The following is a 27045-nucleotide window of genomic DNA, read 5'->3' as shown; positions in this document are numbered from 1 at the left end:
TCTCTCCCTGAAGCTCTCCACCTCACTCCTCCTTTAAGACACTTTTTCTAAAATCTACTTCTTTGACAAAGGTTTTGGTCATTTACCCTACCATCTCCCTGTGTGGCTCAGTGTCAGATTTTGCTTTATGATAATTTGGTGAAGCACCAAAGACCATTTATTAAGTTAAAAGTGCTATATAAATACATTTATGTTGTTGGGTTCAAGTTTTGCTGCAGGGACCATAGCACATTCCCTAGTCTAACAATCCTGTGCAGCCCTGAGAGAATGCTGTATCATCTAAGATGTTTTTGTAGATAAATCATTAAACCAAAAAAATTAGTTTAATTTTGAGAGCACCTTTCAGGACTTCAGGACCACCCCTTCTCTCCCTCAAAATACATCATAACCAATTAAGTACTTATGCCATGTGGTTACTATATGCATGAACGGTATGGCAACTAAATGACCAACAGCACACTCTGCAAAAAGCAATTTGGTGATGGCAAGATAATTTTTTGGTGATGTTGATTGAGGCTGAAATATTGGAATTTCCTTGCTCCTATTTGAAATAGTAAGAAGTCTCACAACACCAAGTTAAAGTTCAACAGATTTATTTGTAGCACCTATTTGAAATAGTGACATGAGATAATTTATGGTCTATCTGAGCGGGAAGAATGTTTGTTGACTCGATCAAAAGTCAGCCCCTCCGATGGTGCAACACTTTCCATGTAGCGATGACCTGGATTGGGTGTTCAAGTCTCTGGAGTGGGATTTGAATCCACAACCTTCTGACCCAGATAAGCTATGGTTGACACGGTGCAATGTTTGCAGTAATTTTGATGAATAGTGCCAGATAAGATGCCACGGTATTACTGGAAGAGTAGAGAGTTCTCCTCATGTCATAGCCAACATACCTCCCTCAACCATCACAATCTGGTAATTTCTTCATCTGCTGTTTGTTTGTGGGGCTTTGTGTCTTATATTTATCAACATAACTGTCTACACTTCAACTGTAATTCATTTGCTGTGTAGAACTTTGAATATTGAGAATCTATGCAAGGCATTTGTATCAATCTAAGTCTTTGATTACCCTGAAGTACTGAATGAAGGAGAACAATAGAACCAAATATTGTTATTACTTGTGACCCCTTCATCAGTATATTCTGGGCAGTAGCTCTCGGTGATGTTCCAACTTGTGGCCTATGATGAAAAGGAAACTCTGTTTTATGAAGGGCAACTTTATTAGTTACCATTTCTCCTTGTGACTTTGTGCTGCTGGGCCATGGACAACTTTTCAATATTGCAGCTGTTGGCAATAATCGTGGTTGCAGGTTTAAAATGTTGATCCAACACCATGTTGATGCTGTTTTAACAGGAGCCTTGAACTGTTTATTTGAAATGTATTAACACGCTGATGCAAAGCCTACCTTGAGACCAAAAAAATCCCTTTTCTTTGCTCAGAACAATCTGAAGAATTTAGGTGCTGATTTTCCAATGTGACTGTGGTATATTGGGTTCAGTAGATCCATTTCAGACTTCAGCCAGATGCTGTATTCGGCAGCACAGAACCTTACAGATGAAAAGAAACAGCTCTAAATGTGAAATGAAGGAGGGCATATTGAAAATAGTCAACATCTGCAAAGAGAAAAGATGGATTAACCTTTTGAGTATGTTGCCCTTTGTTACTCATATACTGAAATAAAGTCTTGCTGCAATTATATGAGGCTTTGGTGAGACCACACCTGGAGTACTGTGCACACTTTTAGTCTCCTCTAAGGAATGATATGCTTGCCTCAGAGGGAGTGCAACAAAGGTTCATTGACTGATGCTGGGATGAGAAGGCTGTTCTAAGAGGAGAGAGTGAAAAGAAAAGGCCAATATGTTCTAGGATAGAAGAACAAGAGGTGATCTTATTAAAAGTTTAAAGTTTATTTAATAGTGTCACAAGTAGGCTTATATTAACACTGCAATGAAATTACTCTGAAAATCCCTTAGTTGCCACACTCTGGTGCCCGTTCGGGTACACTGAGGGAGAATTTAGCATGGCTATTGCACCTAACCAGCACATCTTTGAGACTGGCAGGAAAGCGGAGCACCTGAAGGAAACCCACGCAGACACAGGGAGAACATGCAGACTCCGTACAGACAGTGACCCAAGCCAGGAATCGAACCCAGGTTCCTGGTGTTGAGGGGCAGCTTGCTAGCCACTGTGCCATTAAGATTCTGAGAGGGCTTCACAAGACAGGCAAAGAGAGGCTGTATTTTCTGTTTGGAGAACCTTGAATTAGGAGTCAAGTTCTTGGATAATGGATCAACCATTTAAGAGTAAGATGAGAAATAACTATACTTGGAGGATTGTGAATCATTGCAATTTTCTACCAAGACTGTGGATATTCAGTCTTGTGCTTAACCCTCTCTCCACTCACACTGCCTGTACCTGTAAAGACTTAATTACCTGTTAAGACTTGCATTCCAACCATTATCTTGCAGTTGAGTCTGTGTCTATATATGGCCTGTTTGTGAACACAACTCTCCACTCATCTGATGAAGGAGCAGCGCTCTGAAAGCTTGTGATACCAAATAAACCTGTTGGACTTTAATCTGGTGTTGTGAGATTTCTTACTGTGCCTAATTTTTGTTCTTGACTCAAATGACCCAAAATTCTACCCTACTTCCTTTATAGGAGTTGATAGTGAGTTAATAGTTTCTGCTCATCACTCTTAGCTCCGAGCTCAAACCATTGCTGCTTTGATTGTAATTGCTGTTTAATTTTTTTGTAACGGTGTCCTGTAACTACCGGCACAGAAACAGGCCAATCAGCTTAACTGACCCATGCTGATGTTTATCCTCTATACGAGCCTCTTCCCACTCTACTCCATCTAATCCTATTTTAGCATGTGTTTACTTTTTCACGTTCATTTGTACATCCAGCTTTCCCTTAAATGCATCGATGTTGTTTGCCTCAGCCACTTCTTGTTATTGTAACTTCCATGTTCTAACCATTCTCTGGGTAAAGAAGTTTCTCTTTTTTATTGGATTATCGGTCGACACCGTATATTTGTGTCCTCTAGTTTTGAAGATCCTCATGAGTGGAAACATCTACATGTTCTCTATAATGATAGAAAAGCTGTTTTGTGGTTTAAAAGCAGCATTGTGTGTTCTCAGCTATTGTACCTATTGTGGAAAGTGCTTTGCAGTGGTGCTATTCTTAGTATTGCTGCTACCCACCCGAATACGCTTCTATAAATAGCAGGGTTTCTTTTTCCATTGATGATGAAATTCCACTCTGGTCGTTTTAATTTGAGCTATCCTTAATTACCTTTGCACATGGCCATCACAGAGCCAGTAATTTGTGAAAGCAGAATTGGTGTTTTCAGTGCCATTGCCACATTTTGTTTTGCAGACCTTGCTGTCAGTTAATTAACTTTTTTCTGTCACTTTCCTGCAGAGGCACAGTGAAAAAATAAGGGATAAGCCATTCAGGATTGAGATGAGGAAGAATGTCTTCACTCAGAGTTGTGAACCTGTGGAATTCTCTGCCACAGAAAGTTGCTGGGGCCAGTTCATTAGATATGTTCAAGAGGGAGCTGAATGTGGCCCTTGAGGCTAAAGGGAAAGAAAGTGGGACTGAGATACTTAAAGTATATGATCAGCTGTGATCATATTGAGTGGTGAAGGGCCAAATGGCCTACTCCTGCACCTACTTTCTATGTTTCAATGATTAACTTAATTTTCTACATTCCCCCTACAGTGATAATGGCTTTGTGATAATGGGGAAATTCCCAATGGTGAGCAGAGAAAGTGGGGAAGATTGGATGGTTCTACCAAAGAGCAAGGCATGATGGGCTGACTGTCTGCCTCCTGTGTTGTATTGTTCAAAAATTGTTACTGCGGCGCTTGACTTTGCACACTGCCCAGATGAGGAAGCAAAAAATCAAACATACTCCATTCCCAGTGACACTTTACCAGATTACTTTGGCCCTGATCCCTTACTGTGTTGGGCACACATTGCTAACACATGCTAGATAACATGAAGCTACATTCATGCAGTCATTTTCCGCTGATAAGTTACTGGCTACAGTTTGCTATTCCATAATTACGAGATGCTAACTGATCCATTTATTTGCTCCGAAACCCGTGTGCGATTAAGTATCTGATCCCAACATTGTATATGAATGAAAGATTTAATCAGATGTTGCACGGCACCAAACTGAACCTCCAGCCCAAACAGTAGCTGACACGTAAATTTTGCCAGCCATGTGAGTCACTGAGTGAGCTGAGTCTGATTGTTGTTTCCAGACTGCTGGACATGAGGCTGTTCCACCTGGAGAAGGGAGTGACAATAGCATCTCTTCAGCTACCTCACTCCCTACAGTAGCAGTCATAGTTCAGTGTATCCCATGCTCATCTCAGCCAAAGATTGTGGGTTCAAACCCCACTCTATTGAGGAGAGCACATAATTCATGCTGACACTTCATTGTGGTGCTGACTTGCCATCTTTCTGATGTTGAACTGAAACCCTGTCAGTTCCCTTGGGTGGAAGTCAACGATCCCGAGACACTGTTCACAGAGGAGTAGGCAGTTCTCCCTGGTGTCCTGGTAATATTTATCCCAAACCAAAATCATTGAATGAGTTTATCTGGCCATTACCTCATTGTTGCGGGAACTGGTTGAGCGCGAGTTGTTTTATGCATTCCCCAGATTATATCAGTGAATATGCTTCAAAAGTATTTACTTAATTATAAAGCATTTTGCAATGTCCTAACATCAACATCCTTGAAGGAGCCAAGAGCACCGCATCGAGACCTCGATCATCCAAAACCAACTCAGGATGTCAGAGTCCTGACTGCCAAAGCAAATCATCTTTACCCAGCTCACGGAAGATGTCCAAACAAGAGGAAAACAAAGATGCATCTCAAAGAACGCTAATGTCAAGAAATGCAGCATAGACATTAATGCCTGGAAGACCTTTGCTCAAAAGAGACTATTTGGAGGAACCTCCTGATTTAAGGGACACAATTCCTCCTGCACTCTACGTTGAAGCAGAGTTGATGACCTGGCTTGGTGGTAATGGTAGATTGGGGGATATGCCAGGCCATGAGGTTGCAGATCGGGATTGAGTAGAATTCTGCTGTTGCTGATGACCCTCATGGATGCTTAGTTTTGAGTTTCTAGATTTGTTTGATCTCATTTAACACACTTGTAGTGCTACATAACACAATGTGAAGACAATACTTCATCTCCACAAGGACTGGCCAGTGGTCCTTCCTACCGATACTGTCATGTATAGTTGCATCTATGGCAGACCAATGGTGAGGATGAGGCTGTGTTTTTCCCTCACCACCTACCACAGTCCCAGTCAAGCAACTAGGTCTTTTAGGACTCAGCCAGCTCAGTCTGTGGTGGTACTACTGAGCTACTCTTTGCAATGGATATTTATGTCCCTGACCCAAAGTACGTTCTTTGCCCTTGCCACGTCAGTACTTCCTCCAAGTGACATTCAACATGGAGGAATACTGATTTGTCAGCTGAGGGAGGATGCTATTGGTAATCAGCAGGAGATTTCCATGTTCATATTTGATTTCATGCCACGAAACTTCATAGGGCCCAGAGTCAATGTTGAGGATTGCCAGGGCAACTTTCTTCCAACTGTATAACCACTGTGCCGCTGCCACCTCTGATGGGACTGTCCTGTCAATGAGACAGGGCATATCCAGGAATGGTGATAGTGATATCTGGGACATTCCTTTTCATGAATATGACTATGTCAGGCTGTTGCTTGACCAGTCTGTTAGACAGCCCTCCCAATTTAGCTCCCAGATCTTAATAAGAAGAACCTTGTAGGATGAACAGGATCTGTCCTAGGTTGATGCCAGGTGGTTTGTCCGATTTCACTCCTTTGTGTTTTTTTTCATAGCGATTGGTTTGCTAGACCATTCCAGGGGCATTTAAAGTGTTATTCACATTTCTGTGGGCCTGGAATCAGATGTAGGTCAGATGAGGTAAGAGCAGCAGGTTTCATGAACCAGATAGGTTTTTGCAACAATGGATCATGGTCACCATTAGACTTTTAATTCCAGATGTTTTATTGAGTTTATATTCCACCATGTACTGTGGTGGGATTCGAACCTCGAACCCCAGAGCATTACCCTGGATTACTCGTCCAGTGATAACGCCAATGTGTCACACCTTTATTAAAAAGGCTAATGAACAAAAAACAACAAAGAACAAAGAGCAATCCAGCACAGGAAACAGGCCCTTCGGCCCAACGAGCCCGCGCCGCCGCATCCTCCTACACCTACCCTGCCCTGCGTGTCTGCGAGTGGAACCCCTAACTTAGCCAGATTCAGGGGAGAATAGTGTCAATTTGGTATACCAATCAGCCTAAGAGCACATCTTTGGGGTGTGGGAGGAAACCCATGCAACCACAGGGAGAATGCACAAACTCCCACAGACACAGGCCCAAATCCATGTATCTGCACAGCTAGCAGTGCTAGTCACCGAGCTGTTGCGGCGCCCGTCTACCGGTCCAGGATCAAGCACACACACCGACGCGAAGTACTAGGCCACTCCCGGAACCTCCAAGAGCAGCCCACGCACGACCCACCGTGTGCATGCCCCTTGTTTGACAACAAGGTGGACCTCCACCTGCGGAATAAAAAGACAAAAACGTTAACATATAAGTCTGCATTTCTGGTGTCTCCTGAGGCTCTGATCCGATTTAATACCCCCTACTATAACCCTCCATCCTTGTTTTGCTCATGTGCCTATCTAAGTAAACCTTAAACAAGTCCAATGTTCCTGCCTCCACCACCCTACTCGGTAGCGCGTTCCATACCCCCACGTCCCTCTGCGTGAAGAACCTTCCTCTCACATCCAAATTATACTTCTCCCCCCTCACCCTTAGATCGTGACCTCTCGTAATTGTACCCAGTCTAGGGAGCAGCCTCTCACTATTGACTCTATCTATTCCCTTCAGTATCTTATATACCTCTATCATGTCTCCCCTCAATCTCCGTCTTTCCAAGGAGAAAAGTCCCAGTTTCTCCAACCTTTCCTCGTAACTCAGTCCTTCCATGCCAGGCAACATCCTGGTAAATCTCCTCTGCACCCTCTCCAGAGTCTCCACATCCTTCCGGTAGTAAGGTGACCAGAACTGGACGCAGTACTCCAAATGCGGTCTAACCAACGTTCTGTACAACTGAAGCATTATACGGCAGCTCCTATACTCTATACCCCTTCCTATAAAGGCTAGCATTCCATAAGCTTTCCTCACAACCTTCTCCACTTGTGTCGCAACCTTCATAGACTTGTGAACCTGCACTCCCAGGTCCCTCTGTATTTCTATACTCCTAATTGGTCTACCTTTTATCACGTAGCTCCTCTCTGCATTATTCCTTCCAAAATGCATCACCTTGCATTTGTCAGGATTAAATTCCATCTGCCACCTATCTGCCCAATGTACCAACCTATCTATATCCTGCTGTATCACCTGACATTCCACCTCAGTATCCGCCAACCCTGCCATCTTGGTGTCATCAGCAAACTTGCTGATCACACCACGTACGCTCTCTTCCAAGTCATTTATGTATACTACAAAGAGGAGAGGTCCCAGTACTGAGCCCTGTGGCACACCAGTGGTCACTGGCCTCCAGCCCGAAAAGGTCCCTTCAACAACTACCCTCTGTCTCCTATTGCCCATCCAGTTCTCAATCCACCTAGCTACCTGTCCTTGTATCCCATGCGCCTTAACCTTTTCTACCAGCCTACCATGAGGGACTTTGTCAAACGCCTTACTGAAATCCATGTAGATGACATCAACGGCTCTCCCATCGTCAACCGTTTTTGTCACCTCCTCAAAGAATTCTACCAGATTCGTAAGGCAAGACCTCCCTCTAACAAAGCCATGTTGCGTATCCCTAATCAGATCGCAACGCTCCAATGGAGTGCTATCCTTTATTACACAAGAAATTGAAGATAAAAGTAAAGATGTTACGTTTCATTTATATGGGGCATTGGTGAGACTACATCTTGAATATTGTATGCAGTTTTGGTCTCTTTATATAAAGAAGGACGTAAATGCATTGAAGGAGTTTCAGAGGCAGTTTACTGGGTTAATACCTGGAATGAGTGGGTTGTCTTAGTGAAGAATTGTGGTTGGTCCATACACGGGCCGAATAGCCGCCTCCTGCACTGTAGAGATTCTATGTTCGCTCTTGGAGTGAGCCCAGAACTAGGGGACACTGTTTTTAAAATGAGATTAGAGCAGAGATGAGTTTTTTCCTGAGAGGATTGTGTGAATATGGAACTTTCTACCTCAGTCGGTGGTGGAGGCAGGGTTTAGCAAATAGTAATAAGGTGGAGATAGATGTTCAACTTTGTAAAGGGAATGTCAAACACTTTGTGACATGATTTAAAATGTTTCACTGCTAATATTTATTCTTCTTCGAATATCTCCAAAGGAAAACTGGCAATCATCTAATTTGTTATGTGCAATCTATTTGCCACTTTTTCCTAAATAAAAATAGTGACTGCACTCAACAGGGAGGTGGTGGCGTCTTGTTAATGTCACTGAACTACTAATCCTGATGCCCAGGCCCAGGCTAATGCCTTAGTAACATGGATTTAAATCCCACCACAGCGGCTGGTGGAGTTTAAATTTAATTAAATCTAGAATATAAAGATAGTATAAATAATGGTGCCCATGAAACTATCGTTAATGACCTAAAAACCCACTTGGCTGGCTTATGTCCTTTAGGGAAGGAAATCTGTCATCTTTATCTGGTCTGGCCTTACCCACAGCAATGACCTTTTAAACCACTCATTTCAAGTGTGACAAATACTGACCTTGCCAGTGACCATCACATCCAATGAAAGACTAAACTTCAAAGTAATTCCTAGAATCAATCATAGAATTCCCACAGTGCAGAAAGAGGCCATTGGGCCCATCGAGCCTGCACCGACTACAATCCCGCCCAGGCCCTACCCCCATATCTCTAACCGATGCATCTCAGGGCACTAAGGGGCAATTTTAGCATGGCCAATCAACCTAGCCCGCACATCTTTGGACTGTGGGAGGAAACCGGAGGAAACCCACACAGACACGAGGAGCACATGCAAGCTCCACACAGACAGTGACCCAAGCCAGTAATCAAACCCAGGTCTCTGGAGCTGTGAAGCAGCAGTGCTAACCACTGTGCTACCGGCCGCCCAATGTAATTCAGTTTCAAGAAAGAGGATTTCTTATTGTTTCTACTCAATGGATATAACATGGATATCAAATTATTGCTGTTGAATCATATTGCTAGAAGGACATAAGAACATAAGAAATAGGAGCAGGAGTAGGCCATCTAGCCCTTCGAGCCTGCCCCGCCATTCAATAAGATCATGGCTGATCTGTCGTGGCTCAGTTCCACATTTCTGCCCTCTCTCCATAACCCTTAATCCCCTCTCTCATCAAAAACCCATCAACCCGCGTCTTAAAAATATTTAGCGAGGTAGCCTCCACCACTTCAACGGGCAGAGAATTCCAGAGATTCACCACCCTTTGAGTGAAGAAGTTCCTCCTCAACTCCGTTCTAAACCGCCCCCCCTTTATCTTGAGGCTGTGCCCCCTAGTCCTATTATCCTTTCTGAGCGGGAAGAGTCTCTCCACCTCTATCCTATCCATCCCATTCATCATCTTATACGTCTCAATGAGATCTCCCCTCATTCTTCTAAACTCTAACGAGTACAAGCCTAGTTTATTCAGCCTCTCCTCATAGCTCAACCCCCTCAACTCCGGTATCAGCCTAGTAAACCTCCTCTGCACTCCCTCCAAGGCCAAAATATCCTTGCGTAAGTACGGCGCCCAAAACTGCACACAGTACTCCAGCTGCGGCCTCACCAATGCCCTATACAGCCGCAGCAAGACCTCCCTACTTTTATATTCAATCCCCCTCGCTATGAAGGCCAGCATCCCATTCGCCTTCCTGACCACCTGCTGCACCTGCCAGCTGGGTTTTTGCAACTCATGCACAAGGACCCCAAGGTCCCTCTGCACCGTCGCCTGCTGCAGTTTTTCGCCACGTAAGTGATAATCCTCCCTACCATTCTTCCTACCAAAGTGGACCACCTCGCACTTGCCAACATTAAATTCCATTTGCCATTTCCTGGCCCATTCGCCCAGCCTATCTAGATCCTTCTGTAGACTCTCCACACCCTCCGCACAATTTGCCTTTCCTCCAATCTTGGTGTCATCAGCAAATTTTGACACCCTACACTCGGTTCCCTCCTCCAGATCATCTATATAAATGGTGAATAGCTGAGGCCCCAGCACCGACCCCTGGGGCACTCCACTAGTCACCATCCGCCAATCCGAATAGCACCCATTGACCCCCACTCTCTGCCTCCTATTTGACAACCAATCCTCTATCCACGCTAACACCCTACCCCCAACTCCATGTCCCCTGACCTTCTGCAATAACCTCCTGTGAGGTACCTTGTCAAACGCCTTCTAAAAATCCAGAAAGACCACATCCACCGGCTCTCCTCTATCCACCGCCCTAGACACATCCTCATAGAACTCCAGTAAATTTGCCAGACACGACTTCCCTTTAACGAAACCGTGCTGCGTCTGCTCTATCAAGCAATTCCTCTCAAGGTGCCTCGCTATTTCCTCCTTGATGAGCTTTTATGTAATCTAATGAGAAATAGTATTTGGAATTATTTAGTGGAAGGCTATGGAGGAAAAAAATTTTATCTTGCATATCGTCAAGTTTGCACAAACACTTCAGAATGTTGAAGCGCACAAAGATTTGTGCTGCAGAAGCCTATCCTTGATCCTGGCCTGAGGAGCAGTATTCAGCTAGTTTTATTTATCTACTTATGATGTTAGTGTACCTTTGAGTTTTTTAATTCATGCTCTCAGCCTTAGGTGATGTCACTGTTGGGAGGAAGAACAACTATGGACAGGTCAGGTAACAGTGATTGCATTTTCAGCTTCTGTTTGGAGCTGCAGGTTTGAGTTTTTAGTTTTGGAAGGGACAGCAAGCTAAAAAGAATTGTTTCCCCCACACCCTGTTGTTTTGAAAATTCTGTTGGTTAGCTGAAAACAAGATCTTGTTTTCCTGAAGGGTGAAAATCTGCTGCTGTTGGGGGCTGGACTAGAGTGTCTCTGGTGCTTTGTGAAGCTGTTTTTTTTTCTTCAGCTTGTTCTGAGTGAACCCAGAGAAGTGCAGACTTCAACCAAATGACTCAATGTCCAGTATCATGTGAATATTAGTCTTTGCTATGTTGAACTTGTTTAAAATATTTTGTCTATGGCAAGGTTTTGGTTTGATTGGAACACATTAGATATCTTAGTTAAGGTTATACATTATAGTGGTTGTTATAACTTTGTTATACATGATAGTGGTTGTTTTGTTTCTTGTTTGTAATTGATAAAAGTTTTGCTAATTTCCTGGCTATGCATGTTAGCTATATTCTTAAATAAACTTTGTTTGATAAAAGCTCCCTCGTGCGTTATTTGAATCACACCCGAAGTGAAACATCCCATGCTTATTGAGCCAAATTCAAAATGCAAAACTTAGATTCAGGCAGACTTCTTAAAATAGTTTGGAGTTTCTGACCTGAACCATAACATACTCCAGAGTTCTCAACTGGGCCAATTTCCTTTCTCTTGTTCGCTGTAAATCCCATCAAGGTTTGGCGAATCATAATATTCACGTTGCCATGTTCGACCTGCGGAAGATGTAAAAGAAGCATGTATGCTGACCCTTTTTTGGAGAGCTTCCTGACAGCATATTAACATCGTTAACATTAACTTGTTTTAGTTTATTCAATGACTTGCTTATTGATTTTTGTCTCCCTGCTGCATTTTTTCCTTTACATTTTTCAATTTATAATTGCTAGTTTTAGTTTTGGAGGTTGCTACTAAGGATAAGAAGCTCTGCATTCCATGGTCTATTAAATGTCAATGGGGAAAGTTTAGTCACACACTTTGGAAGGGAAGTGTAGAATTAAATATTAAACACCTGCAAGCAGTATGGGGAGTCTCAGCCTGTGAAGCCTCAAATGTTTGTGTTCTAGTTTTCTTGTTCGTTCATTCATAAAATTCCTTGGAATAGGTTTGATGTCTGTGTTAGCTGATCTCAGCCAGAGCCGTCTTGAGCAACATTACAATTAGTTGCGGTGTGCCAGGTTGGGCAAGGAAATAAAGAAAACCAGCAGAGCTCCCCACTCCTGCCCAGAATTGCTGCTGCAAGTGTGTGCAACCAGACATGGAAAGGTTGGGTGCATGGGCAAAATGCTGGCAAACTTCCAACACCTTGTAGAATGGTTTCCCATTGCATGTTGGCATTTTCTTGCAGGGTGAGATGGGATTGTGCATCTTTCATCCTGATGGAGCCTTAAAACCACATGCAGAAATAAAATTTTAGAAGACACAAAAGAGAAAATGCTGGAAAATCCCGCCAGGTCTGGCAGCATCCATAAAGAGAGAAAAGAGCTGACATTTCAAGTCCAGATGACCCTTTGTCAAAGCTTGTCAAAGACCTTTGACAAAGGATTGTCTGGACTTAAAATGTCAGCTCTTTTCTCTCCTTACAGATGCTGCCGGGATTTTCTGGTGTTCTCTCGTTTGGTTTCAGGTTCCAGCAGCCGCAGTAATTTGCTTTTAAAATTCACACATGCGTCAGTATATGAAAGTTCGTGATTTCAACTTGTGATTTCTTTCTTGTGGGGAAACATGTTCTCTGATTTATTAGATTTCTTCTCCTCAGCAAATGGGCAGTAAACTATTACAAACTACAAACATTTCCATATCGTGCTTACAGCAGTTGACACCTTATATTTTTCATTGCTAGATGAAATATCTCATGGCTCCCATCCGTCACCCAGTAAAGATTATTTGCAGTGTTTGAGTTATGGAGTGGTGTTTTTGCACTTCTGATTGTGATCCTGTGACTGCTGCCTGAAGCTTGGAAGGCAAGTTTTGTGCTTGATTATCATATCGTCCTCCACTCATATTCAGAGTTTGCTGACAGTCGAAGCGCCCCCAAATTGTCATTTGGGAGAATATGGTAGAGTCAGAATGGGTACTTGTGAGAGGTACAGAGACTAGCTAGTATGCGTGGAATGTATCTCAGCATGTGTCATCATTGTAAGTTATTATGTTGGATTTATTAGCATTTAGAATGAAAGTTAATATATTTTGTCTAAATAAATACTAATCAGTAATGTGATATGTGAATTTCAGTGCTGGTGTGATGCCAGGTATGTAGCCGTACATACTGTTGTGGTTCAGGTCAGAAGTTCCAAGGTGTTTTATGGAGTCCACCTGGATCACATGTTTTGCCTCTTGAATTTGGCTAGAATAAGCATGAGATGTTTCACTTCAGGTATGATTCAAATGACCCACTAGGGAGCTTTTATCAAACGAAGTTTATTTAAGAATATACTTAACATGTATAGTAAGAAAATTAGCAAAAACTTTTATCAGTTACAAATAAGAAGCAGAACAATCACTATAATGTATAACCCTTAACAAATATATCTAATGTGTTCCAATCAAACAAAACAGTTGCCATAGACAAAACCCTTTTCAAAAGTTTAGCAAGCAAAGGCTAACGCACCCGTCGTATTGGACTTGAGGTCTTTGGATGAAGTCTGCAATTTTCTGGATAGACCCAGAACAATTTGAAGTCAGAACAGCTTCCCAGATCAGGGAGACTCTCTGATCAAGCCACCAAGAGCTACTGTCCCCCCTTCAGAAAGGGAAGACCTTCAGATAACCAGCAGAACTTCCAAAACCAGAGAGAGAGACTTTTCAGCTTGATGTTTCTTCTAAGACCAACTCAAAACTGTAGCTCCAAATAGAAAATGAAAAAATAATCATCACCTGACCTGCATCCAGTTTCTTTACCTCCTAACAATGCAGAGTTATAAAAAAAAAGCCCAAAGTAGAAGCAAATAACTCCAATCCAAGCCACTTAGGGAGCAATAAAAAGACATCTGGTAGCCAATCCCGCAGCGCTCAGCTAGGGCTGTGAGCTAAGAAAACATTGAAGTTGTGAGAGCTGCAGAAACCATGATTTTAAAAAGAGAACTTTTTAAAGGTACCCCCCCCCCCGCCCCCCAATGTTTTTGACTTTTATTAATTTACAAGATGTGGGTGTCACTGGCTAGGCCAGTGTTTATTGCCCATCCCAACTTGCCTTTACAAAGGTGGTAGTGAGTGACCTTCTTCATTCTCAGGCTTTGGGCGTTGCTGGCAAGGCTGACATTTATTGCCCAACTGCTCTTGAGAAACTGGGGATGAGTCATTGCCATGAACTGTGTAGTCCACATGAGCATGCTCCCTTAGTGCTGTTCATTGACAAGTTCCGGGCAATGAAAGAGCAGCTGATGCATATCCAAGCTGAGATAGCTTCTGTGACTTGGAGGAGTACCTCTCAGTATGGTGTTCCAAAGCACTTGGTACATTTGTTCTCTGACATGCTGCAATTCGTGAGATGCTGGACGTTGTTTCAATAACATCTTGAGCTCTCCAGTGCCTTTCCCATTCTTCATGGGAGTTTAGATGGAGCACATTTCCGATGTTTTGGACACTGAATCTGACTGTGATGCCCAAGATTGGTTACCAAATGCTGCACAAGTAAGAACATCATAACAGTTTTCCATGCAGATATTGTGAATTTATTTTCAAACGTTTTGCATTTCCACATCCTAACTCGCACCATCACTCCTGTGCTCGCTGAGCTGTTTATCTTCCTGTTCCTGATGTGGCTCAATGTTTTAGATTCTCACCCTTGTGTTCCAACTTCTTTCCTCTCCCTATGTGAATCATCTCCAGCCCTACAATCGGAGGGTTGCACATCTCTAATTCTGATATTTTATATTTCCCTCATACCTCTGACTGCAACTGTACAGGGCACCGGTGAGGCCGCAGCTGGAGTACTGTGTGCAGTTTTGGTCGCCGCACTTGCGCAAGGACATATTGGCCTTGGAGGGAGTGCAGAGGAGGTTCACTAGGCTGATACCGGAGATGAGGGGGTTCGACTATGAAGAGAGATTAAATAGACTGGGTCTGTACTCGTTGGAGTTTAGAAGGATGAGGGGGGATCTTATAGAAATGTATAAGATAATGAAAGGGATGGATAGGGTAGAGGTAGAGAGATTCTTCCCGCTTAGAAAGGATAGCAAGACTAGAGGGCACAGCCTCAAGATAAGTGGGGGAGGGGCAGTTTAGATCGGAGTTGAGGAGGAACTTCTTCAGTCAAAGGGTGGTGAATCTCTGGAATTCTCTGCCCATTGAAGTGGTGGAGGCTACCTCACTAAATATATTTAAGACACGGGTAGATAGGTTTTTGACAGATGAGGGAATTAAAAGTTATTGGGAGAAAGCGAGAAAGTGGAACTGATCCACTTCAGATCAGCCATGATCTAATTGAATGGCGGGGCAGGCTTGAAGGGCTAGATGGCCTATTCCTGCTCCTATTTCTTATGTTCTTATTTGATTTGATTTATTATTGTCACAAACAGTGAAAAGTATTTCTTCTTGAGCGCTATACCGACAAAGCATACAATTCATAGAAAAGGAAATGAGAGAGTGAGAATCTAGTGTTACAGCTATAGGGTGCAGAGAAAAATAGAATAAAGTTTTAGAAGCATAGAACAAGAGTAAAAGATAGAATTAGAAGGTATGCTGGGCACAGCTTGCAAGCAGTCGCCTCATTCTGGCGCCATCGTAAGTTTACCTATTTATTCTGATTTCAAACCCTCCACCATTGTGCTTTCAGTTGGCCAGGCCTGCAGCTCTGAAATTCCTTCCCTACATCACTCTACCTCATTCTCCTCCTTTTAACTTCTCTTTAAAGCTTACCTTTGACCCATCCATTGGTCATTTTCCCTCATACCTCTGATGTGGCTGTGTGTCATATTTTCTTTGAGCTTCACGTGAAACACCTTAGGAATATTTTACGGTGGTCAAGGTGTGTATAAGTGCAAGCTGCTCTTGTTCACTTAAGTCACGAAAGGATTTTCTGCAGTAATAACTTATCTTTTGATAACGATGGCGGTTGAATTTATCACTGTCTTTTAGGGGGCAGCTTGGGCCTGCTTGCTATAGTGCACATTGTGTTGGCTGATAATCAGATCACCTTTGAGTCTGTTTCACCCTAACTGGTTTATTATGAATGCACAACAGCGAGGAAGCACTTGGAAAAATATTGCCGGGTGTATTCAGTTGTGAACTGGTTCCAACGGCCCTGCTTCTAAAAACAGCAATGATTTATGAGTAGTTAAATTTAACCCTTCCTGCACTTATCAACATGATTTGATACACAACAGGAAACAGCTGGTGCTCTTCCAAACAACTCGACATGTATTAATTAGTCCTGTAGGATCAATTCCTGACATGTTTTTCCCTGAACCTTCTTTCAGTTTTGCAGCTTCTTTCTATCTGGCTGTTTTGTACATTCTGTAAAATTACTCTTGATGGAATGTCGGTGTCTGAAGATGCAGCTTTCTTATTTGTTGTTAGCTACAGGTCTTCAGCTCAAGATCAGGAGCTCAAGGGACAGGAATCTGCATCCCACAGCTTTGAGCCATTACATGGGACTGCTCCAACTTCCAGTGTTGCCATGATTCCCTGATCTTTTTGGTTCTTGTTATAGAGAAGTTTCAGCACAGAAACAGGCCATTAGGCCCAAATGGTCCATGCCAGGACTTGTGGCCAAATAAGCCTCCTATTGTGCCACTTCATCTCACCTATCAGCATTTCCTCTGTTTTTCTAGCATCAATCACCCCCTCACTGCTCCCCCCCCGTCCCACCTCTACTCTGCCACTGCTCTTGTGAAGACGTCACCTCTTGCTGTATGAGGTATCGTAGGCACTTGTCTCCCTTATCTACATGGCTGTGACTCATGCGCGCACCTTAATTGTGAACCTCAATGAGTCATTTGACTGCAATGGATACTACAGTTGATTCTGTCCCTTGCTTGATATTCAGACAAACACAAAACATCATTAAATGTTCATCAGAAGACCAATCCTTTCCTGAATTTCCTCTCCTCCAACTCGTGAAGCTGATTGTAGAACCATTGCTGCCATCCTACACAGACTGAATTGAGCCTTGTGGGCAACATTGAGCTGGTCAATGGATCAGCTTATTGAACATTCAGGTGGACATAAGAGATCTCCTGGCAATGTTTTTGAGGGAGAGCAGGTGAGTCTCAAGTGTCCTGGTCAAGATTTATCCCTCATCACAAAAACAAAGAAAGGTACAACAAAGGAACAGGCCCATCGGCCCTCCAAGCCTGTGCCAATCATGATGTCCAAACTAAACTTAAAAAAAACCTTCTGCACTTAGTCGGTCCATTTTTATTTTTTCCTCACACTTGCCAACATTAAATTAAATTCCATTTGCCATTTCCTGGCCCATTCGCCCAGCCTATCTAGATCCTTCTGCAGCTGTATAGGGCATTGGTGAGGCCGCAACTGGAGTACTGTGTGCAGTTTTGGGCGCCGCACCTGCGCAAAGATATTTTGGCCTTGGAGGGAGTGCAGAGGAGGTTTACTAGGCTGATACCGGAGTTGAGGGGGTTGAGCTATGAGGAGAGGCTGAATAAACTGGGCTTGTACTCGTTAGAGTTTAGAAGAATGAGGGGAGATCTCATTGAGACGTATAAGATGATGAATGGGATGGATAGGATAGAGGTGGAAAGACTCTTCCCGCTCAAAAAAGACAGTAGGACTAGGGGGCACAGCCTCAAGATAAAAGGGGGGCGGTTTAGAACGGAGTTGAGGAGGAACTTCTTCACTCAAAGGGTGGTGAATCTCTGGAATTCTCTGCCCGTTGAAGTGGTGGAGGCTGCCTCGCTAAATATTTTTAAGACGCGGGTTGATGGGTTTTTGATAGGAGAGGGGATTAAGGGTTATGGGGAGAGGGCGGGAAAGTGGAACTGAGCCACAACAGATCAGCCATGATCTTATTGAATGGCGGGGCAGGCTCGAAGGGCTGGATGGCCTACTCCTGCTCCTATTTCTTATGTTCTTATATATCCCTCTATTCCCTCCCTATTCATGTACCCAGATCATCTGGTCATCGTCACTTTGCTGTTTATGGGATCTTGCTTTGGACAACATAGCTGCTGAGTTTCCTACATTACAACAGTGACTGTACTTCAAAACCTCTTGCTATAAAGAGCTTCAGGAAGTCCTGTGAATGTGAAAGGTGATATCAAAACGCAAGTCTTTCTTATTGATTGCAGATTGCGGAAATCATTTTACCTTCCTTCATAGACCCTGCTGGGGACAGTTTGAACTAACCCAGCCTGCTGGGGGACTAACAGGATTGGGTGGAACTCTAGTTTTACACCCAGTTCAGGTTTCCTCTCCATTGAAATTTAACTGTTCCTGTGGGTTTCCCATCTGGCGAGTTAGGTTAAAATAATCTCTATTTCAAGAGGCATATCCTGATGAAATAGATTCACACCTTAAAAGTGGATCATTATATAAAAAGATATAAAATATGATTTATTGTTGGGATCTGGAAGATTATGTTATGCTTGTGAACTTACAAATTAATGCATACGTTTTTCAGTGGAAAGTACAAATATTAATCAGTAACATATTTTCTTTTACTTGTCAATAATTAATTGTTTCCATCAATCTCAAAATGAAATGTTGCATTATCCTGCAGGTTCCCAGATCATTGATCTGATGATGCTGGTAGTTGATGTGACAAAGGGCATGCAGACACAGTCTGCGGAATGTCTGGTTATTGGCGAAATTACATGTCCCCGGATGGTGGTGATCCTGAACAAAGTCGACCTCCTACCAGAGGCGAAGAAGCAGGCGGCGATAGACAAAATGATGAAGAAAATGCAGAAGACGCTGGAGAATACAAGGTAATCCCAACTGATATACATCTTGGGATACTTGTGCTGGGTCTATCCGCTGGGTTGATCAAGTTAAGATAAAGAGTAGTCATGATGTAATTGAATGGCAGACATGGTATTGGAGATGACGAATGGCCAACTTCTGTTCTGAAGAAGAGTCAAATTGGACTCAATACATTGACTCCATTTCTCTTCTTCCTATTTTGATTCCTGGTCCTATGAATTGACAATACCTCAAATTCTATTTTTCTAATTTTAAGATTATGTCCTTCATTTTCTTGACTCTCCCAAGTGCGACAATCTTCCTGATCATCCTTGTGGTTTCCGTTCGACCCCTCAAGTGTGCAAACCGTTTAATGCTTATTTGGACTATGATTTGCAAAGGAGTTTATGAATATTCATTCATTGTATTCCATGCCGTTGTATATTTACCCCACCCCAGTACACTGCATGTTCTTTCCGTGTCTGCGTGAATTTCCTCCCATGAAAGGGCGGGAAAGTGGAACTGAGCCACAACAGATCAGCCATGATCTTATTGAATGGCGGGGCAGGCTCGAAGGGCTAGATGGCCTACTCCTGCTCCTATTTCTTATGTTCTTATGTTTTTATGAAAGATGTGCAGGTTAGGTGCATTGGACATGCTAAATTCTCCCTCAGTGTACCCAAATAGTTGCCAGAATGTGGCAATTATGTTGCTAATAAATAAGCTTAAAAAAAATTGCCTTTCCCCTCGTGTTCCTGAGCCATGTTCAACATCCGTTCTCCAGTCCTCTGGGCCCACATCTGTATTTCAGGAATTTAGGAGATTATTGCCAGTTTGTCATTATTCCCATCCGTATTTCCCACAGTGCCCTTGTCCTGGTTACTTATTGTAAATACAGCCAAACTTCCTAATATCTCCTTTTTTTTATCAATTTTCTATCGGCTCCACCCCTCCTTTGCTACTCTTTTATTATTTATCTGCCTAAAGAAGACTTTTAAAATCCTTCATTAGCTGGCAGTTTCTTCCTAAACGTTCTTTGCTTCTCTTATTAGTTTTTCACTTCCTACCTGAATTTTCCATATTCAACCTGTTTCAACCTGACACCTGTCATATGCATTCTTTTGCTGCCTCATTTTACCCTCAAACTCTTTTATCATCCAGGAGCTCTCACTTTGTTTGACCTATCTTCCTCCCCCACAGAATGCATGTCTACTTTACCCAAACCATCTCCTCTTTCAAAACAGGCCAGTGTTTGATTCCAGTTGACCTGGAGCAGATCTGTTCTCACTCTATTCAAAGTGGCCCTGCCTCAATTAATTATCTCTGCCCTGTATTGCTCCTTGTCTTTTTCTGTAACTAACCTAAGCACAATGCTGTGCTGTGATTGCTGTCTCCTAAATGTTCCCTCTTATCACTTGATTCATGTGACACACTATATTCCCAGACCAGATTCAGCATACCTATTTCTTTATTAAGCCAGAAGCATATTGTTCTAGACAATTCTCTTGAACACACTCAAGAAACTCATCCCCTCTCTGCCCTTTATCCCTAATTATACTATAATAATTAAAGTTTCCATATAACTACGCTAACTTTTTTCTCTATAATTTCTGTGCAGGTTTGTTTATCCCAGCCTAGTTGGCAACTGATATAATACAGAGTAGTGTAATGATGCCTCTATTGTTTCTTCGCTCTAATCAAATAAATTCTGTCCTTATCTCCTCTGAGAAACTACCTCTCTGCAGCACTGTAATATTTTCCTTAAACAATACTGCGATTCCTTCCTCCTCTTCTTTTATTTAAGTTTACTTATTAGTGTCACCCCATAGGCAGGCTTAAATTAACACTGCAATGAAGTCGCTGTGAAAATCCCCTACTCGTCACACTCCGACACTGATGGAGAATTTAACATGGCCAATGCATCTAACCTGCATCTCTTTGGTTTGTGGGGGGGAAACTGGGGCGCCTAGAGGAAACCCACGCAGACACGGGAAGAACGTGCAGACCCCGTACAGACTGACTCAAGTCAGGAATTGAATCCGCGTCCCTGGCGCTGTGAGATAGCAGTGCCAACCACTGTGCCGCCATGTTACCCTGTCCCTATCTTAATGGATCTGGATATAAGATGTTCAGTAAAGTACCTTGGACTTGTATCCACAGAAGGTGGCAATGAATTGCTTTCCTGAACCACTGTATCAGTGTGATTGAGTGCTGCTAGGGAGGGAATTCCAGGATTTTGACCCAGTGACAATGAAGGAGTGGTGATATAATTCAGAATTTTGTGAGACTTGGGGCAGGAGTGGGCAGAAAGGAATTGTAGGTAATGATGTTCCCATGTATCTGCTGCCCATGCCCTTCTAGGGGGAAGAGGTCATTGGCTTTGGAGGTTCTGTTGAAGAAGCCTTGACGTGTTGCCGCCTCTGCATCTTCTAGATGATGCACACTGCTAAAAATATTAACTCTTGCTGTAGTGTAGTTCCGTTGGTGGCAGCAGCTTCCAGGATATGGTTGTGTAATGGTTATGTTCGTGTGCTATTCATGCAGAGAATGTGAATTCAAATCCCATCGTGGTGGTTTTGAAAATTTGAATTTAATTTATTTATATGGAAATGAAAGCTTGTGTTATTCAAAGTAACCACAAAACTGGTTTGTTGCAAAACCATAACTGGTTCATTAATGCCGCTTAGTGAAGCAAGCTTACCATTGTTATCCAGTTTGGGCTGTATGTGCCTCCAGGTCCATGCCAATATGGTTGACTCTATTGGACATCTGAAATCTAGCAAGCCACTGTTGTGCTAACTTTTCAGAATGGCTAGAAATGGACAGCAGCGGTTGAATTTGGCAGTGGTGCATCCATCTTGAGAATGATTTGAAATTGTCTAAGTGGCACTTCAGGGGACTGGCAGAAATTCCATACTTAAATCTTGATCTAACTAATCTCTTTAGAAGGATAGAGATAAGTGGCTGCTCAGACATACTGAGCCAATTCTGTTACCACAAGAGCCCCTGTAAGAACTAAGATTAGTTAATTCACTGGGATTGAACCGACGCTATCTGATTTATAACTTCACCAGGCTAGGTCATTAGGAGCCTGTCATCGACTTCAGGAAGCGTAGTGGAGAATGTGCCCCTGCCTGCATCAACAGTGATGAAATGAAAATGGTTTAGAGCTTCAAGTTTTTAGGTGTCCAGATCACCAACAACCTGCCCTGGTCCCTCCATGCCGATGCTGTAGTTAAGAAAGCCCACCAACACCACTACTTTCTCAGAAGGCTAAGGAAATTTGGCATGTCCACTACGACTCTCACCAATTTTTACAGATGCAGCATAGAAGGCATCTTATTCAGATGTATCGCAACTTTGTATGGCTGCTGCTCTGACCAAGACTCCAAGAAGCTACAAAAGATTGTGAACATAGCCCAGTCCATAAGGCAAACTAGCCTCACATCCGTTGACTCCGTCTACACTTCCCACTCCCTTGGGAAAGCAGCCAGCATAATCAAGGACTTGGACATGCTCTCTTCCACCTTGTTCTGTCAGGAAAAAGATACAAAAGTCTGAGATCATGTAGAACAGACCTGAGAACAGCTTCTTCCTTACTGTCATCAGACTTTTGAATGGTCCTGTCATATATTAAGCTGATGTTTCTGTTTATCCTATCAGTAACTGCAGCATTTATTCTGCACCCTCTCCTTTCCTTTTCCTCTGTGTACTCTATGAACTGTATGCTTTGTATAGCGCAAGAAACAATATTTTTCACTGTATCCCAATAAATGTGACAATAACAAATAAAATCGTTACTCATTAAACTGTGCTACAAACATTGTAGACTATTTTAACTTCTTGAAACAGGGTGTCACATGTAAATCCTATAAACCCAACTCTGTGCTTAGATTGCATACTTGTTTCTCCTGCATGGACTCAGGTTTCAAAAGGATTTTTCTTGCATTGCATTTGCAGCACAGATCGAGGCCATTAAGCCACCAATTTGGGGGTGGCACAGTGGTTAGCACTGGTGCCTCAGCTCCAGAGACCCAGATTTGATTCCTGGCTTGGATCACTGTCAGTGTGGAGTTTGCACGTTCTCCCTGTGTTTGCTTGGGTTTCCTCCAGGTGCTCCGGTTTCCTCCACCAGTCCAAAGATATGCAGGTTAGGTGCATTAGTCATGCTAAATTGATCCTTGGAGTCCCGGGATGCATAGGGTAGAAGGATTGGCTGGGTAAATATGTGGGGTTATGGGATTAGTGCCTGGTTGTCCGTGCAGACTCAGTGGGCTGAATGGCCTCCTTCTGCACTGTAGGGTTTGATTCTTGGTTTATGCTCCAGTGTACTCCATCTCACCTGATTAATATGTCCTTTTTATTCCTTTCTGGTTCACGTATTTCCTAACTTCCTCGAAAGTGCGTTCTTGTTGTAGTTGCCTCATTGGTGGATAAATCTTATTACAAGATCTGCCAGTTTCTGTCTTCTGAGATATCCATGTAGTAATGAGGAGGTCACATACAGTTCCCAAACTTTCATGGTGTATGGCTTTGTGGCTCGCGAAGACAAAAGTTTGGACATCCTGTTTTAAACTATAAAAATAGCCTTTAAGTAATCAGAATGCAATATTGAACTGCTCTAGTATTCTAGCTCATTATGTATGTGGCACTAACATTTGTAATTCCCAAATTTTGCTGGCCGATTTCAGTTATTTCATTCGCTTTCAGTGCTCACTATGAAGCCTGATATCATTTTTGAACACAACCCAAAATTTCTCTGCCAGGAAACATAAGGGAATGGCTGGTTTTTCCATAATTAATGAGCTGCTAATGAAATCCCATTTTTTTGATACACAATCCAAAGTTATCATCTTTCCGCTAATGGGCTCTTAATTACGGAGAAAAATTGGCATTTTCAATAAGATTTTTAGACTCTCTGTCTCTGAGCCTAATTTCTGCGCACACAATGTTTGGAAGAGAAAGATTAGAAGTTTTTTTTCTGTACCGTGCACCACCTGAAAACTGAATTAATAATCATTTTTAAAAGGGGAAGCAGATGAATAATTAAAAAAAGACACATTTATGGCACCCTTGCCACTATCCTAATCTTATAAAAATCTTAGGAGGGGATCACACAGCAGGGAAGGAGGCGTTTGGTTTCTTGTACCTGGACCAGCTCTTTGAAAGAACAACCTCATTCTCAGTTTTTCTCCCATCACCCTGCAGTCAGTCCTGTCTAAGTACATTGCTAATTGCTGATGTGGAATCTGATACCACCACACTTTCAGGTAATGCAATCCAGATCTTAACAGCCCTCTGTGTGAAGAAATTTCAGTGGCTTTTGGTTACCCTGCCACTTGCCAGAGGAAATGATTTCTCCCTATTCGCTCTATCAAAACCCTTCGTAATTTTGAACATCTGTCTTAGGACTCCCCTTAATCATCTTGGTTCTGAGGAGAATAATTGCAGCTTCTCCGGATTCTTTTTGTAACCGAACCCCTGAGCAGATCGTAAGTTACAATTCAGTTCACTTCATTGGAAGGGTCCTAAGTAATTAACCATAGACCACATAGGACCATTCGCATCTTTGTCCATTAGAAAGATAATTGGTTGCATACAGATTGAGGACATCATTCTGCAGGCATGGGGCAAGGTGAGGAGGTGCCTCAGCTGGCACAGCCATTGATGTCATTCTGTGTCACACACTAGCCATCCAGCCAACTGAGCTAAACAACCCTACGCTGAAGGGTCCTACTCAGAATGCTAATCTATCACATGATGTTAGACATTGACTGCTGTAAGCATTTTCCACATCTGTTCTTGTTGTTCTTTCCTCTTCTAAACTTTCCTTCTCTACTTTTTTTCCTGTAAGTGTAGCGTGTTCTCTTTTTGTTCTGCTGCTTTCTCTGCCTCCAACATGAAACAATTTGAGGTCCCTTGTATAGAGTCCTGGAGCTAAGTCAAAAAGGAACAAACAGATGCCAAGAATTTCATCTGGAAGAGGGACAATAGATTAGAAAAGGGCAATGTTTGAGTTTATTAGTGTTATATAGAGGCTATGAAGTAGTCCCATTAGTTTGGTATTAGAAGACCATCTGATACTTTAGTTAAATGTAGGGAAAAAAAACATTATGCCTTTATGAATGGCTGTTTTGCACGCCTGGAAGGAATGCAGAATAATCTTGCTGTGTGACATCTGATCTTTTATCTCTCTCGGCAAATTAACCTTAGTACTTTCCTGTCTTCTCTCTCACCCTTCTGTCTTCTTCCACTTTTTGCTGTTATCAGTTCCTTTGCTTTCTAACCTTCTCTTTTTATTGATAGCACTAATTTTCATTCTCTCGGGAACCTGTCCTGCATTCCTTTTAACACTCAAATATGCCATTCTATTTACTCCAACGTGTCACATGGTGGTACAGTGGTTAGCCCTGCTGACTCTTAGTGCCAGGGACCCCGATTCAATTCCTGTGTGGAGTCTGTACGTTCTCCCCATGTCTGCGTGAATTTCCTCTGTGTGCTCTGGTTTCTTCCCACAGTCTGAAAGATATGCTGGTCAGGGTGCATTGGCTATACTAAATTCTCCCTTAGTGTACCTGAACAGGCACTGGAGTGGGGGAACTAGAGGATTTTCACAGTAGCTTCATTGCGGTGTAGGTAAGCCTACTTGTGACACTTTTAAATAAACTTAAAACATTAAACTGTTCCCAGCTGCATTTAATTGTGTTGTACGATCACTTACTGTAATTTATTCTTAAGACTGCAAAACTGTGCATCCCCTCTCTCCCTTCAGTTCTTATTTTCTCTTCGAGTCACTAGGCTTTATTACTCAACATTTACCACTGGATTTATCTCATCTGCTCTCTTGCTGTCATCCTGGTCGTACCACGGGCCTTGGTTTTTCACCTTGAGCTTCTCTGTTGAAAAGCAGCTACTTGTCGTAAAGTTGAAGCATTCTTTCAAATTGTGGAGTTTTTGTTTGAAACAGCACCCACAAAACTATCCAAATGGTGTTTATTAATACGTCTCTGGCTAAATGAGACTGTCTTCTCTGTTAAGTCCAGTTTCTGGAAAATAGAGCTCTTTTATTTTTGCGTTCCCGGTTCTGAAACAAATTAAAATTAAACACCTCCAGGGCTTGAAGGCTGCTGAAGGTACATGCGGAGATTTAAAGATGTTCAGAAAATATTTTCTGTAAGAATATAAAAGATGAATTGTTGTATTGTTCCCGAGATATTGCCACGGTCCTACTGAATTTGCGTGACCAAATGTGCAGAGTTCAAAATTTGTTGTTATAATTGCCCCTTTAGGGTTCAGCTGAGTTTTTCTTTGCCTGTGCAGATGTAGTTATCTAATTTATTAATTTACATTTTAGTATACCCTGCCTGTGGGCAAGAGTTGAACTCCAAATAGCCTGTTACATTTGAATAGGTTTGGAATGGAAATGTATTTAGCAATAAGGGGTATAATGTTATTTGCAGAATACATCTTGTTTAAATTGCAAGTTAATCCATTTAAGCAGCAAATGTCCCCTTTACTGAGCAGTTTTTTTGGGGAGGGAAAACAACTCTCTTGTCTTTTATGTAACATAACAATTAGTTGCCGTTTTTAAATGAGGGGAAAATAATCAGCTCTGTTTAATATTTTAGTAAATTTGTTCAATTGTGAAGATTTTACACGGTTTGACCGGCTAATGGTTTGCAATTGGTTTAAATAAAACATACATTAATGATCAGCGTGCCTCTTTTAAATATAAAGTGGCTCTTTTTCCAAACAATTTATCCAGCTGAAGTGTAAAAATGGTCCTTTTTACAAACAATTTACTGAACCAAAGTATCTAACCCTGTCCTGCATGATGGCATAGTGGTTAGCACTGCTGCCTCTCAACCCCAGGGACGTGGGTTTGATTCGCGGCTTGGGTCACTGTCTGTGTGGAGTTGGCATGTTCTCTCTGTGTCTGTGCAGGCTTCCACTGTTGCTCCGTTTCCTCCCACAGTTCAGAGATCTGCGAATTAGGTGGATTGGCCATGCTAAATTGCCCCTTTGTGTCAGGGGGATTAGCATGGGGTTACGGGGATAGGGCCTGGTTGGGATTGTGGTCAGTGCAGGCTTAAAGTTTATTTATTAGTCATAAGTAGGCTTACATTAATACTGCGGTGAAGTTACTTTGAATTTCCCCTAGTTGACACACACCGGTGCCTGTTCAGGTCAATGCAACT

General features: G+C 42.5%; 1 protein-coding gene across 1 annotated transcript in view; it reads left to right on the top strand.

Moving 5' to 3' along the window:
- The window catches only part of eefsec (eukaryotic elongation factor, selenocysteine-tRNA-specific), a 358203-nt gene that overhangs the window by 85402 nt on the left and 245756 nt on the right, over window positions 1-27045 (top strand). The window contains exon 2 of the mRNA XM_080186223.1: window positions 18666-18873. Coding sequence (XP_080042349.1) covers window positions 18666-18873 — 208 coding nt within the window. The remainder of the gene's footprint in view (window positions 1-18665; window positions 18874-27045) is intronic.

This window comes from Carcharhinus amblyrhynchos, chromosome 3, assembly GCF_965287045.1.
Source record: "Carcharhinus amblyrhynchos chromosome 3, sCarAmb.v2.hapA, whole genome shotgun sequence".
NCBI lineage: Eukaryota > Metazoa > Chordata > Chondrichthyes > Carcharhiniformes > Carcharhinidae > Carcharhinus > Carcharhinus amblyrhynchos.
Note: the sequence above shows the minus strand (reverse complement) of the source record. Positions and strands in the feature narration are given on the sequence as shown.